The sequence below is a fragment of the Prosopis cineraria genome, unplaced genomic scaffold (assembly GCF_029017545.1).
Source record: "Prosopis cineraria cultivar Desert tree isolate PC_DT_omini unplaced genomic scaffold, ASM2901754v1 PC13, whole genome shotgun sequence".
In the NCBI taxonomy this organism is placed as follows: Eukaryota; Viridiplantae; Streptophyta; class Magnoliopsida; order Fabales; family Fabaceae; genus Prosopis; species Prosopis cineraria.
In genome coordinates, this window is record NW_026555344.1 from 2498417 (window position 1) to 2514776 (window position 16360).

The 16360-nt window shown below is 32.9% G+C and overlaps 2 protein-coding genes across 2 annotated transcripts; one reads left to right on the forward strand and one right to left on the reverse strand.

The window, feature by feature from the left end:
- Positions 1–1029: 1029 nt before the first annotated feature.
- On the reverse strand, positions 1030–9394 carry LOC129291333 (dynamin-related protein 5A). The gene is made up of 16 exons (XM_054928623.1): positions 9157–9394; positions 8165–8228; positions 7948–8052; positions 7624–7725; positions 7026–7076; positions 6856–6917; positions 6358–6448; positions 5055–5119; positions 3933–4127; positions 3704–3823; positions 3456–3526; positions 3120–3345; positions 2638–2688; positions 2269–2497; positions 1972–2111; positions 1030–1457 (listed from the first exon to the last, which is right to left on the reverse strand). Exons 1-16 carry the CDS (start codon positions 9283–9285, stop codon positions 1329–1331), a joined length of 1830 nt encoding a protein of 609 aa, XP_054784598.1. The 5' UTR covers positions 9286–9394; the 3' UTR covers positions 1030–1328.
- Positions 9395–10009: 615 nt separating this feature from the next.
- On the forward strand, positions 10010–14060 carry LOC129291326 (uncharacterized). Its single transcript, XM_054928616.1, has 2 exons — positions 10010–10823; positions 13733–14060. Exons 1-2 carry the CDS (start codon positions 10116–10118, stop codon positions 13892–13894), a joined length of 870 nt encoding a protein of 289 aa, XP_054784591.1. The 5' UTR covers positions 10010–10115; the 3' UTR covers positions 13895–14060.
- The last annotated feature ends 2300 nt before the right edge of the window (positions 14061–16360 follow it).

Below are 16360 nucleotides of genomic sequence, written 5' to 3' on the forward strand. Positions count from 1 at the left end.
TTAGTGTGGATGTTGTTTATGATATGAAGAGTGAATATAACGGCCTTTAAATAGAGTAGGATCTAAAAGCCACTAGGCCTGATCTGACGGTGAGCAGAAAGCTGGGACAATATGCAAGTGATAAACATTGTTCCGGGCAATTATAATTTTTCAGTCTAATTTATTAATATAGGTTTGATAAAATTTCTTATATTTTTCACTTGGTCCAATTTTGGGGTTGATGGACAAAGCCATATATATATATATATATATATATTTATCTTAAAAATTTTACTCAATTGCCTTGTAATTTGTTTTCTATTATAAAATCAGTTTCTTAATGTTATATTGACAAAAAATTTTATCAATAAAAATTTTCTACATTAAATTTTTAAGTATTAACAAATCATTTTTAAGTATTGGAATATTAAGTTAAATTTTTTTAATAACAATGCTTGGCATCAAAATAAATCATTTACTCTAATGATATTAAAGTTAGAAGGCTGAAAATATACTTTATAAAATTAAAGAACTAAATCAAATCTTTAATAAAATTAGATGATCAAAAAGTCATTTTAATAATTTTTGTAGTGTAAACAAATCTTGCTGAAGCTTACCTTTGTTTCCACCCTAAAAAATGGTTACTTTTGTTTACCATAATAATTTATATTTATATATAATATAGAATTTATTTATTCAAGTCTCATTATTTACAAGACAAAATATAAATTACAGTTATTCAGTCAATTACATGTATTATGTAAGCTGTGACGGATATAGAATTATTTTTTGGTGGGTCAAATTTTCTTGAGAGAATTACATACAAATCTCACTCAAGATAATTAATTATTTTTAAATCCATTGATAATTGAGTTTAGAAGAATAACAACACATTGTGGGCCAGCAGGGGGAGTTAAGAGTCATTCTAAGAAAAATAAAATGAAATAACTTATATAGCTTAAAATTAACAGTTATTGTTAAAGATGATGACAAAATGCCTAAACCCAACGTCTCCTTGGTTCATCCCATCAAATCATGACTAAAACAATCTGTTCCGCAATCTTTTCCAGCTTCCATTAGTCCATAGAAAATGAATGGATGAGTATAAACAAAGAATGCAATATTTTATAACTCACATTAAAGTGAATGGAAGCGAATAACAATACGCAATGAAAGCCGAAAATGATTCCCTAACCCTTAGCAAAACAAAATATCCTACCTCACTCTTAAATCAAAAGGAAAAGAATTAATTTCATGAATTTAATCAGTTCAATAATAATAATAATAATACCTCCCACGAAAAAAACAAGGTTCTAACTCTAAGGAGAACTAGTAAGCACTGCTCTTCTCTACTTGGCCCATGCAACAGCCTCAATTTCTGACTGAGCACTTCTATAAAGTTCAAGCCTCTTAGCAAGGGAAGTCCTTCTTTGCATCACCGCTGGATCCTCATCAAGCAATTTACTTAGTTGTCTCCCCTGACATAACAACATTGCAATTAATGAAGCAGAGGAAGTCATAATTTTAATACCTTAAGTCACGGATCATAAGATTGGTCATACAACAACAAGTATTTGAATATTAGGACTTCTGTGCAGAATTGAGATTTTACTCTCTTCCCCGCTTATGTTATTCCATAAGCAGAGAGCTCCCCACCCCACCCCAAAAAAAAAGATAATAATAATAACGAACAAAACAAGCCCACATTTTCTCATAATCCACTTTCAGTCTAATTGAAAGTGAACACCAAATAAGATAATCACACATTCCCTTTTGGGGCCACAATCCATGCCTCAATTTATTTGACATTCATGTTATGTTAATGCAGACTTTTATTTATTAAATTAATTTGACCTCTGTTGTTGACATTACATTCATGGTTTTATATAGAACAATTAGAACATGCAAGCAATCCTGTACTCAATTTCATCTCATTTGCCTAATTGCTTTGTTCAGCAAGAATTACTTAATAATACGACATAGAAAGCTCACCTCCTTCTTCCCTAACTCCGCAAAAAAATAGTCCAGCAAGCTTCGCTTAGCCTCACGCACTTGGCAATAAACTACAGACTTGGGAATAGTGTTCCTGAGGGTCGCGCATACCATGTTCACATAGGACAAGACAGTGGTAGCTGGTATGTTCAAGGGATCTCATGGTAAGAACAACTCAGGAAAAGAAAAAACTCCAATTTGATTAACGCAAAGGCATGCTGCATGATTATCAGATTCTTCCGATTCTAAGATTAAAAAAAAAAATGTCTCCCACAATCTTCATTTCCACTTACTTACCAATTCGACGAAGATAATTATCATTATATCTGTCAAAAAGTGAGACAGTTGGATTTCCACCCTTCTCAGCATCTTGTGGAAGTTTGCGGAAAAATTCAACAGTGAGGTAACCACACTCCATGTCAACCAACAGCAGAGTTGCTTTCTTACTTTCTTCTCTCATCCTCTCCAATGATTCGACAGCTGCACTTCCAAGTTCTGTTCTCAAGGTGGGATATTGTTTTAATTCCTACAAGTAACAGAAAAGCTCGTTAGTTAAGATAGACTCGTAAATGAGAACGTCTTGCTTTGGTGACTGCTTATTTGCTAAAGCGTCTCAAAGCTTAAGAACTATATATACAAAAGAAAAACATATTGCTTGCTACTTGCCACTGTCTCGCTAATTGACTTGTGAATCAGATCCTTCAAAATTGCATGAACCTGAAAGATTATAAAAGTAAGCCATCAAGTGGATATGATAATTCCATTTTTTTCGTGGGCCTTAGGAAAATTGCATTTTTAGTTTTGCAAATTTGTGATATTTTGGATCGAAGGGCTATTTTCCATATAAAACATTGAGCAGGTTAATTGCAAAATAAGAAACCAAGATGGGAATTTTTGTTAAAGGGAAGTAGATGGAGAGGATTTGCAGAAGAAAAGAAGGCGTAGACTAGAAGTCACAAAAATAGTGCCTAGATGTATGAAAACAATGATTTGTGAAAGTATATACATGATATTGACTTCGATAGAGTATCATTAACATCAATAACAAAACAATCTAAGTAAATAACAAGGAGGAAGAAGTCAGTTAAAGTTTCTAATACAGGAAAAGTATTAGAAGAGACTAATTCTTTAGTATAAATTATATATACCGCATCAACAGCTGCTTCAGCTGGACCACGGATAGCTACCAAGCAAGATTCTATAAGACGGCGATATCCTTGCTCAGGAGCAATTAGATGAGGTTGATATCCATCCGCTTCAGTTATTAGTTTTCTCACATTGTCAATTGAGAGATGTTTGTCAAATTGCAGCCTTTTCATAGCCGCAGGGAACTGAGAATCAAATACTTGGTAAATTTTCTCACCACCTGGCCGCCTTTAAACAATAAACATTGGATCATTAAATCCAAGGTCAAGTTGAATCAATCTGAGATTAAACAATTATACATTCTTGCAGTGTGTAACTAAGAGGGAAAAAGGACATACACGCCATCAAGATGATCTTTATATATCTGATCAAAGTTTCGACAGATTTCCATTGCCATGTACAATTTTCCCTGCGAAAGGAGAAAACAAATTGAATCACAAATTCTTCATGAACTTCCATTAGATTTCATGTAGAAAAAAAGCTACCAACTTGAAAAAGATAGAGGCTATTTATGAACTATCTTCAACAACCAAGCAAGTACGTGATTAAAAAATTGCTTAGGGAAAGCCAAGGGCAGGGCGCTTACTCCCGTATCAGTAGCCATAGGCCTTCCAAGACGGTTTACTTCTGCCTCTAGGTCACAAATAGTTTTACTTATAAGAGACTGAAGACCCGGGATGCGAGACTTGATGACAGTTTCTAAATGCTGAAAATTTTATTGACATAGCAGATATAAAAGTTAACTCGTGCCTCCAAATAGATTATAAACGCATTGCCATTTAGAAAATCAAGATTAGGATAACACTTCAGAATACCTTAGATAGCACCTTTCCTAGATGGACAGAACCCATTCTGCTAGCAAGATGTCTATATTCAGGAGTGTTAGCAAAATACTCATTCTCTCTGCGCCGTGCAGCAATCATATCGACGTTTTTGTTGATATCAGCTTGGGAACGATTAACAACACCAATCCAAGGGAAATTTAGCTTATATGATCTTCCTTCAAGGATCTAAGAAAGGGGATGGCGGAGAGAAAAAAACGTTAGAGGAATAACTTGACCGCTTTGACTTTTCAAGAAACGAGTATACTGTCAAAACAAAGAAAACCCAATGAAATCTGAACTACAAGGAAATGGTTAATTATGTGATCCAAGGGCTTGTAATATTCACGTTAACACATGCGAAGGCACACATAAGCCGGAACAATTTTACTGAATGGTAGAAAAATATAATAATCTCCACCCTCCAATCTCGAGTATATATCCAATATAAGGGGAAAATGATTTGTAAATCAACAAGTGATCGTTATACATGTGACATTTAAATACCAAATGACAGGAAACGCACGTCATCTTCTTTAGATGAAGCATGATCCATAGACATCAATTACAATTTAATTTTTGAGAAAATGACAGTAAAATCCCTCCCAAATATATAAATGATAATTTAATCCCTCGAAATGTTATAATTCTCCTGAAGTTCCTAGAGACTTTTTTATCATTAATGAATTTATGTAAATTACCAAATTATCTTTGTTGAAAATAAATGATTCACAAGTTTTGTTTAAATATTTATAACTTTCTTTTTTATATTCGCAACAATACAACAAAAAATAAAGAATTTAACATGTAAAGTTTTGATTTGCTATTGCACTGTTACGAATATAAGAAGGAAAGTTATGAATATTTAAACAAAACTTGTGAATTATTTATTTTTAATAAGGATAATTTGGTCATTTAAATAAATTCATTAACGATAGAAAAGTTTCAAAAAACTTTAGGGAAATTATAACATTTATTTCAGAAGGATTTTATCGTCATTTTTCTTAATTTTTCCCATGCAAACAAAATTTGCCAGCAGGCACCAAGCGACAGTTGGGTAAAGCCAATCCTTTTAGTAGCCTGCCAGTTCTGTATTGAAAAGGACCAAATACTTACATCAACGGCGTCAGTACCCTTGTCCATGAGATCGATCTTTGTTAAAACTCCAAATGTCCTTTCCCCTGAAATAAGCATGATGACTTAACATAGGAAGGAAAATATCCAGAAACCGGCCATTTTCAGCCACATTAGTTGTCTAAAGCTCATATAACATGTCTTAAGTCATCTATCTACTCCTATGAAGGTCAAAGAAAAGTGATATAGCATTAACAAAATCAAGAAAGCTTAGAAGCACAAAAGTCAAAACATTAAACACATATACTGATTCACAACAGGGGCGAAGCCAAAAAATTTTATTAGGAGGGGCCAAGATGACAAAGCATATATGATAATTAAAAGAAAGTATATATATATATATCACTAATATAACATAAATATTTCAATATATATACATATATTTATTTATATTCAATTTTACATATATATGACAAAAATAAATATATACTTTCATTTTTTTAGTTTTGCTCATCAATTTTTATGGCATAAAAATAAGTAATTATCATGCATGCGATGAAACTTTTAGCAATTTTCTTTTCAACATAAATTATTATTAAATTGGTGAAGATTTCATCTTCCCATGAGCATTAAATAATTTAAACGTATCCTTTAGATCCAAAGTTTTGTTCAATTTAAAAGATTCTATTGCTTACTTTCTAAATTTACTATTTAATTCTTTTAATTGATAATTATAGTAAATAAATATATCAACACAGCAATGATGCTTAGTTGTCACAAATTCTTTATATCAATGAGATATAAGTATATTATAAATTTCAATAACTTGGTTATTATTAAAAAAAGTAATTTTTTTCTAGAAGAACATATCTTAATTATAACCTCTTAACTTTTGGATAAGTAATTTTATAGTAGATGTCAAGCATATAGCACTCAATATATTTTGGAATTTTTGTTGTAGTACTTGACAAATTATTTTTAGTAATAATTCTCATAATTTCTCTCATTGAATATAAAATAAAAGTAAAATCAAATAATACCAATATTTTAAGAGCAACCATAACAATATCTTATTGAAAATAAGTAAATCATATGGCAACAATATTTTTAAACGACTAAAATAGTTGGACTATATATGAGTAAAAGATCATTATAGAATTAAAATGATAATTTTATCTAGTATCTAAAAGCTTTATAATGTGCCAACTTAGAGGACAGAAATATAAAATATTTACATTTTATTAAAAAAAATTAAAAAAGTTGGGGAATTGAAGCCACTGCTGGTCCCCCCATCTCCATGCCTGATTTACAGGACTACATAATACAAATTTGTTTGGCATCTCACCTTTAGGGTCTACTTCACGAGAAATCTTAATTGCATCTGAGGTAGCAAGATCTTGATTAGCAGGGGATATTGCCAAAACGATACAGTTGGGCTGCAAGAAACAGATTTTAATGTCATCGTATAAGTCCATCTACTGCCAATTATTTTTCAAATCATCATAACAATTGCCAAAAGGAGACAGAATGCAGCATCAAACTGACATGCTCAGACAATTTGTCTTGCCCCACAGACGTGCATACAACTATGTGCATGGAACCATCTCTTACGTGATCATTTATCAGTGTAAGGAGTTCATTACAGAGACTTCATTCGGATGAACAGCTCAAATTTTAACATAGGGCTTCATGAATTTGCAGTTCATGCTTTTATCTCTTACATTTATCTTGATATAGCGATTACAATGTGGCAAAATATTTTGCCTCACGAAAAAAAAAAAATGGTTACCTCATGTGTCAAAGTCTTTTTATGCATGTACTTCAAAAGTATAAGAATAACTACCTTCTCAATATATGAACGAACCATGTTTTCGATGTCCTGTACAATGCTTTCCGGTTGACCCTCTACAATACACAGCCAACAAAATGCCATTAATTTGTGCATTTATAATACAACCTGCTCAAAAATTCAATTTATGTTTAACTGGTACCCTCATAGTCTTAGAAACTCACCCACAGCAACTTTTGTGAGTCCTGGAAGATCAACTAGGGTCAAATTGACAACTGCAAAGGTCAACAAGTTCAATAGATGAAATGGATGCATAAAAAATCAAAATAAAATAAAAGCAGTATCAACTACACGTGCGATAAAATTGGGACAGTTCCTAATAATGAAGATACTAACAGAAAATATGACTTCCTAATCAATTGTATATTTATAGAATGATACTTGTCGATATTTATATTAATGAGAAAAATATAATTGTCCATACTGGGCTCAGCAACACAGATTAAACTTATGCACTATGATGGCCTTGAAAAAAAAAAGAGAAAGAAAGAAAGAAAATAATGTCATTGGATCCATAGACATCTAATGTACAAGATATTGTCACTGTATGTTTTGCTCAACAAGAAAGAAAAATTAAAAAAAGAATGTAGAGAATAAGAAGCCTGATTTTGATGAATAATAGCACATGGCATGCCAAAAGAATAGTTCTTCATCTTTTTAACCTGGTCACTACCCACTCCGTTCCACCTTACCACTTTGATTACGCATGACCATTCATATACTAACTTGATGATAGGAAATACTAGTTGGCATCTTTCTCACCATGAGGGGAGTAGATACTCAAATGGATTGGAACAGAAGAAATAGACTTGCTCCGGCCCGTCTCTCTATCAGTCTCATCAGAGATCTCCTGCCTAACAGCAGCTAGAGAACAGACAAAATTAATCTCTATGGGGACGCAGCGATAAAAAGATCACTAGGGAATTAACTTGTTAACCCATAATTCTAAAAATCATAATAAGTAACACTAACAGTAATGTGAAAAATGCAAAATGAAATTTGCCTGTCAAAAGGCTAATTGTAATCGTGATATTAAGAATGAAGCAGTAATGTGTGAAAAAGAAAAAATTTTCTACAGCAGAATACCAAAATCAGTGAACTTCTTCCTCGGAAGGTGCATAAATTCAGCATATTCTCTTCCTTCTTCAATCTTATGAAGTTGTAAAACAAGAGGACGCCGAGTAACAATACCTGCAAATAAAAAATTGGTTCAATTGTCCAGATAATCAAGTGAAGAAGAGAAAGAGAAAGAGGGAAACTATCATAACGTAGTACGTAACTAACTATAGATCGCCAGAATTACCAGATCCACGTGGTAAGAAGTCTTTTCCCACAATACTCTCCAACACCGAAGACTTTCCAGAGCTCTAGGAAATATTGAATAATTAAAAGTTTGTAAATATTTATGAAGACAAGAATGACTCTATGGAACCATGGAAGCATTGGAAATATTGAATAATTAAAAATGCTGTTGGTCTTTTGAAAAATTCCTAGCTAAGAACTTTTTTTTTTTTTTTTTGACAGATTGAATTTCTTTTGGCAAAGACACATATTGAATTAAATATTAGCAAGAGAAACAACAGCCTGTGCAATATAAGTGTCAATCAGAATATGCATGAATAATTGGAGCATTTAGTTTCCGACTATTTAATCAAAAGGACAGTCAATCAATGTGAGGTTTTTTTCCATCAAAATTTTGTGCACTAAAAACTGGAAGTCACAGGCCATAACAGTCAAGAAAACCATTGAAGTCACTGTGTTATCAAATTCTGTAATAAATGTAGCTCAAAGATCAAAGATAGCGGAAACCGATCATTGATAACCGTTGTTTTCAAATACACATGCTACGGGACTTTTTCCTCCTGAACAATCCACGCTTCATAGTGTTGAAGACGGCCACAAAGGAGACGGCAGGAGTGGAAATACAACATTTTGAGGTTCAGTGGACCTTTCAAGTGACCCAACGAATATATAAACTTATCAGATAGATTAGCACACAAGAAATAAATGGATTTTAGAAAACTCCCAGCAGAGTTAAACAAAATGAAGAGAAGTTCAATTCCTTTTTTTGTCCACAGTAGAATGCAAAGATTATAATTATTAAAGTAGAAGCTAGTAGAATGATAACGTAAACAAAAGAGGAAAAAAAAGGCAGGAAAACTTCTAGATCAGATAGACAGTGTTTCACATGAATGGAAAAAAAAAAGGATCCTGATACATTGCATCAATGGATCAAAATGCAATAAAAATATAAAATAAAAAATAAGGACTGAAAAAGAAGCAAGAAAATGGAACCTGTCCTCCGACGACCGCGATCGACGGTAGCGCGTCCCAGAGGGTGGGCATTGCGCTCTCTTCGCCATGATCGCCTAGGGCGGTACACGCCCTTTGTATTTTGTTGACAAGCTGAATCAAATTCTCCATTGTCGAGCGAGATACAAGGGGGGAGGTTATCGGCGAAGATGAAGAAAGCGGGAATGGAAACAGAAGCGAGACGATGTCACTCACAAACTACGGAAACCTTCCAAATGTTAGTTTGAAATTTCTTCATCTATTCTGTTATTGTTAATTGGCTAGATTGCCCTCGCATCATATGCACAAGTCTAGAAGGTACTGATGACTTGGCAATTTTTCAATAAGATAAAATATTAGACTTGGGTGCATGTATTTTTTAATTGTAAAGTTATGAGAAAAATTGTAAAATTACATACATGTTTATTATTAAAAAAAATTATGTATTAATCAGTGAAATTGATAAATATATAATTATTTATAGCTTAAATAAAGTTATTAAAGATAAATTGTCTTGGTTTTTTTTTTTTTTGGGTATAAGGTTAGGTTAGTAAGTAACTTATAAGTAGTAGTAAAATTTGATAGATAATTCTCGTCATTGAGTGTGTGTTTTACAAAGTTTTATTATTTTTAAAAACATTTATTTTACTAATAACTGTAATATTTAACTTTAATCTAACGGTGTAAGACACACCCAAAATTCCAGTTTCAGATGTGCATGTAGTAAAGGAGAAGGCGAGATAGGATGTTCCGTTCCTAGAATGGGCCCTGGCTGGCAGATTACGTCAAAACGTGGCAAGGTGTGTGGGTTTCTTTGTTTTCTCTGCCCTACGTTCTTATCTTTGTATAAAAAGGCAGCCTCATCGAATCTCCTGAGTCCAGAGTTCTCTTGCAGCGAACGCAGAGCTGCCCCGTATTCCTTTTGAAATGCTGACTGATCTCAGGAACCAAAAACCCTTTCCATGGACTCTGTTTCTTTTGTAGCACCAAAATTTAGATTATACTGCTATAACAGGAAGCCTCTCTGTGCGACTAACGTATCCTTTTTTCAGTTCTCGCGCTTAAAGCATCACAGAGCATCGTTATTGATTCCTTCTTCTTGGACAGCTCCTCCGAACCTCCCGGAGAACTCTTATCATAGAAGTGTTAGTCACAACCTCCTAGCAGGGCATCCCGTGCGGGTTTCCTTCTGCCTTCTGAAAACCATAAAAAAGTTGGCTTCTTCGCAAACCCAGAAATGGGTTTCGAGTTTGAGAGTTTATGGCAGTACCCAGAAGGTTGTAGACGAGTGTAATGGGTGTTATTTACAGAACGGAGGGTTAGGAGTTGCTTTATTGAGCATTACTACGAACGCGAAGCTTCGGTTTAGCCCATTTTTTGCTACCTTAGCAGCAAACCCAACATTTGTTTCGGGCTTGTTTGCGTGGATTATAGCACAATCGTTAAAGGTATTTCTGAACTTCTTCGTTGAACGGAAATGGGATTTTAGACTATTGTTTGCTTCAGGGGGGATGCCATCGTCGCATTCGGCATTGTGCACTGCTTTGACTACTTCTGTAGCGCTTTGCCATGGCGTGGCTGATTCGTTATTTCCTGTGTGCTTGGGGTTTAGTCTTATTGTTATGTATGATGCAATTGGTGTTCGGCGACATGCTGGCATGCAAGCTGAGGTAAATAATTGGTTTTTGCTTCTTTATGTGAAATTTATGTCTATCTTACAGCTTATAATTTGTTAATGATTCCACTCAAGAACCTGTTGAAGTTGTCCTTTTTATTGCATCCTTAGAAGCAAGGATACTGAAATATGTGTATGTAGTATTTTGGAGAAATTTGAAGCGTCGGACTGATATGACTCCTGGAAGTAGCAGGGCTTCATAGGTTGCGTCACTTAATCATTGCAGCACATTCTGATTAGTGCTTGGTGTAATAGGGGACTGTTGAGTGCAAGGGATTTTGATTGCATGGTCTATCTACTACTATTCTTTTGTGCTTCTTAAATCTGTCTTCTGTTTGTCTGCGTTGGTGTTTTTTAACTTGGTCAAATGTCTAACTCTGAATCCCTAAATTTGTCTCCTGTTTGTCTAGCACTTTAGCTTAGTGTATTTTACTTTTATAATGCCTATTGTTTTCAGAGTTGTGGCTTATAATATGAGACTCTCTTTGTATGGACAAGGATATCATCTTCTTGATATAGGATGTGTTTGTATTGAAACATGAAAGTCTTCACACCACCACATCAAATTTAACAAGTTTTGCAACAGTTAAGTCATGAACATCACCTAATTAAGTATCTCAATCGCTTTAGAATGTGGTTCTATATTAGTCTTAAAGATTGAATCCAGTGAAGATCTTTGTTGTGCCCATCTAGTTCAATGCTTAGCCAACTGAAGTTCTATTGGATAGGTTGGCGCTATTTGTTATGTCCATGTACCTGAGTCTCTTAGGACAATAAGAACTTATCTCTTGTATGCAATAAACCAAGCTTCTAACTTTCTATAAGTGCACTTCAAGAAAAATCCTGGGTTATTCTACCTTCAAATTGTTAGGAATAAGCCAACAGAGATGCACAAAGATAACTGCAGGTCAACTAATAGAGCAGCTTGAATAATGATTAAGTGTGCCTATAATTTGTATGAGTTTAAACGCTAAGGACATTATTCATGACCTTATGTTGATAAAGCTTTCTTTTGTTGGCTATCTTTATGTTCTTCAATTATTAAATTCCACCTCGATCAATTGGGGCATTTACTTCTTTTTACACTGGGAGCATTGTACTCTTAGTGTTTTATCACAGGATGTTAGTTTAGATCTTATTGAGTCATTTGAAATGGAAGCTATCCTAAAGGCCCTTGAAAGAGGAGAAACAGCAGGAAATACTGTGTGTAACTAAATGGAAGAAAAGAAAGAAATTTGAATTAGAGGAAAGAAAAGTTCTTTGAAAGCAGGGAAAATTATGCTTGAAGGTTCAAGCCAAGATGGACTGAGTGCCAATTCCTGCATGCTGGATAAGGCATGAGAGAAAGAAGTTGGCATGAGGCTTATGGTTCTAGTAGTGATAGCTGCTTTGATGCTGCTCTTAAGATTTGAAACTGATTTTCAGTGGACGAGTCAATGTAGTGATGTGGTTGATCATTTGCTAGCGTCTGTTTTGTTTAATATATCGTACACTTGATTTATTGTTAGATTAGTTTGTGAATGCTATTTATATAGGTTGGCTGCCAAAGAAATGTCCAGGGACATTGTGGAGTGGAGTTCAATATAATCGATGTGATTTTGAGATGTCATGACTCTTGTTTACTTTCAGGTTTTCCGCACTGTTTTAAGTCCCTAACCATATAGTTCCTCTTGGTGATTTTTATTGAACACAATATTGCACTGCTTTCCACTGGCCTGACGGAATAGGGAAAGAGGGGGAAGATATCAATGCGTCTGAGAGTGACCGCCAAATATATATATTTGAGATGTGTATATGTCTGTCAGAAGCTTAATCAAAATAAGAGGTTTTACATTTATAGTTTTGATTGATAATTGGTTATATTGTGGTATTGGTATTTCTATAATAGCATATTTGCATGTTTCATCATTTTCTCATATCTCTGTATTCAGAACATTTAAATTACTGTGATCCTTGCTATCTGCTTTTGGGGGCTCCCATTTTCACCCTATATGTGGATGCAGAGGGCTTGAGTTGTGAACATTGTAGCTGCTTTCACTTTTTTATATTTTATATTGAGATTTATTGGGCTATACAGTTCTCATAGAATTATATCTGTGTAAAAAAAATTACTATGATCATTGTTTATTAGTAGTCCAAAAAAGTCGCTGCCTACATTCTTGAATCAGCGTGCTTCTGGATTTGATTACCAGTGTCCCCAGGGTCAGCAGGATCTTTTTGATGAGTGTATAAGCTGGTGGTGAGACTGAGTACTGTCTCTTGAACCTTGATATTCAGATGAAAGAATTACTTTATGTAAATACTCCATAGATTAACCTAAACTACTCAATATAATATTTGAGCATCTCATACCATGTTGATTCCTATCAATTGGTTGCCATTGAAAAATCAATATGCTGATAACTACATTTGTGATGCTTTATATGGCTTTACCCTTTGCAAATAGCCCTTTCCGTTGTCGTCATCAACTAGTTCTAATACTAAATGATATGTTAGGCACTTAAGCAGGATGGAAAATCTTATTTATAGCTATTGATTTTAGAGCATTGTCCTAAATAAATATTCTATTGAGCAGTATGTTATATTCAATATGAGACCTAAGTATTCGATACTATCTAGATTTATCTACTTTCAATTGCTATCATTTTTGGATGCACAAGATTTATGCTGTATTCTCTGTTAATCCCCGAAAAATCTTGGACTCAGTTCACACAAAGAAAATGGTAAGCCAAACTGCTTATTTATATATTCATAAGCATAATGACATATTTCAGTCAGAATTACTTGTGAGTTCTGACATGTTTATATATGCCTCCGTAGTTACCTTGGCTCGAAGACTTGACCAATATTTGTTTCTGAGAAAAGGTTATGCTGAAGGGCATTTTTTGTTTTGGCTTGATGCAGGTGCTTAATCTGATTGTTGCAGACTTGTTCCAAGGGCATCCCATCAGTGAAAGGAAGCTCAAGGAATTTTTAGGTCACACACCATCTCAAGTTTTTGGTGGTGCTTTGCTTGGCATTATTGTAGCCTGCTATTGTTGCCAATCTTGCATTGTCCCCACTTAAGCTAAAATCTCTAAGCCTTTTGTTCAACTTGTAGTGAAGGCCACCAACTATAGTTGACACAAATGTTAAGGGCTTTCATCACTTATTTAAGTAGTTAGAAGTTTGAATCAAAGTCATATTGTATGTAACAACTTAGTTACGAAAGGTCTATCTTTCATCCTCAGTATCTCAAGGAGATAATGTGCCTGTTTGAATTTCAATTAGATATAATTGATTATGAAAGTAATTGACTAAATGGTTGATTTTAATCATAATTAATTAAGTTATAACGTAATCTGTTTGGATATTGTTTTTTTAAAACTGATTTTAACATAATTGAAGGTGTTTGGATGATTTAGTCAATCAATTTTAACTGTATAAATTATTATAAAAAACATTGTTTTTCAAAATTAATTTATTAATATATTTGTATGTAATATTATTAAATTTGTTAAATTTTATTTAAAAAGTAAAATATATTATTTAAATTACATATCTAATTAATTATAAAAATTTAAATTATATTAATACTAACAATTCAATATTTTAGTTCAAATAAATTTAATAAAAGAGAAATTTTTAATTTTTAAACATCAAATATTAATTTTATAATAATTAATGAAGATAAAAATATTCAAATTGATCTCTAATGACATCATGGATATGAGTTATATTTAATGAAGATATTAAAATTTTGACAACATAAAAAATATAGTAATGTCACAAATGATGCAAAATTTGTCTTTTTATGGACTTTTATAATAATTTTTGTAATGACTCTAAATTTAAAATTAAATTAAATTAATTTTTTTTCTAGCAATTAATATTTTATTTTAATTAATTCTATAATAAGTGTTAAATGGAGGGTAGTGGATTGGTAGTTAATAAAAACTTATGGTAGTAATTTTTTTGAGGATTAGAGTTCAAATTTTATTAAAAAAAATAAAAGAAAAGGGAAGAAAGTTTGGTTTTATTTTTATTAAATTTTGTGTCTTGGACCTTTATTTGTAAATTTTTTTCAATTCTTTTGATAAGATTTTCTATGAAAACTTGGATTCGTAGCTTTTGAAAAAAAAAAAATCAATTCTTTCCCAACAATTGATTAACCAATTTTATTGATGATTGGTAATTTTTCTCGTTAATTGATTTTTATGAGAAAAATCGATTAATTGATTGACGAAGCAATCCAAACAAGCACAATCTCTATTGTGGACAAAGTCTACTTTTATGCTTACCAAGAAAAGAAATTTGTACTGAAAAGCCCCCTATTACTGATGCAACTTCCTAGTATAGTGCAGGAAAATCTTCAATTCTGGCGTCTCTCTCCTCTCTTTCTCTCATCTTCATTTCGATCTTATTCTACTTCTTCTGAATAGTTCAAATCAAATTGTTTAAATTAAATTTGATAGGTCTAGATTAAAAGTGAAGAGAAATTTGATTTATTTATCATTATATTGATTCAGTTTATTTTTAAGAATCTCTCCATAGTTAGTGTATTCTATTCATTGCAGAATCATCTATGAAGTTCAGATCCTTTGATGAATGTGGTGGCACAAGTGACGATCCGGACATGATCTAGCTTTATTTATTTTGATAGGGGAAAATTGATTAGTTAAGTTAAAATTAAAATAGATTGGACAGCTAAACATGTAGCTTTCCAAAAAAAAATGTCTTATTTTTTAGGTGAAAAAAGTCCTAAACTATCCATGATGTATTGTGTTCACACAGTTAATTTGGGTCATTTGTATCATGTGTAGCATGTCAAAGGTTGTCCCACATTTGATATCAAGCAAAATCGTGAACCCAATAAAAGTGAATAATAAAATATTGAATTCATTTTATATTTAAATCATTTTATATTTAAAATGCTTTTGCCAGAAAGTTGCTTTGTTGGTCTCTTCCTTTGGTTTTTCACCATTTAAAACACCTTGTAGTGTGTTTGTTCTTTCATGATTCATCCACTACAATAGAAATAGTCAAAAAATGAATAGCTGCAATCAATAATATAATTAAATATTATGACTATTCACCATGTAATGAGCAGCAAAATTCATATGGTTGAAATTAAAAACAAGCATACACGCAAAGAGAGGGAGGGAGTACTTTATATAATTTGGTTAGAACTGTAACAATAATGAAAGTGAAGATGTTTGCAAATGCATCATTTAGGTCAAGCTGGGCACATGATATTGCCATTTATTTTGAACAGAAAATCTTACGAAAACATAATATATGGCAGTACTGAATGTGCAGCTAAAAGAAATTAAGCATGTCTTATAATAACATGCTTGTTTTGATTTGTTATCTAAGCTGAGGGAGGTTGATGTGGATTAGGACCAGAAGGAGGTGTTTTGGCCAACCCATAGTTGAAAGAATTATGATGAGTGGAGACTAAAGCCTGATCCTCGTATGGCAAAACTGGAGATGGTTGATGGTTTGGACCAGAAGGAACTTTTCTTTTGATCTCGTAACTTGAATGGCTATAGT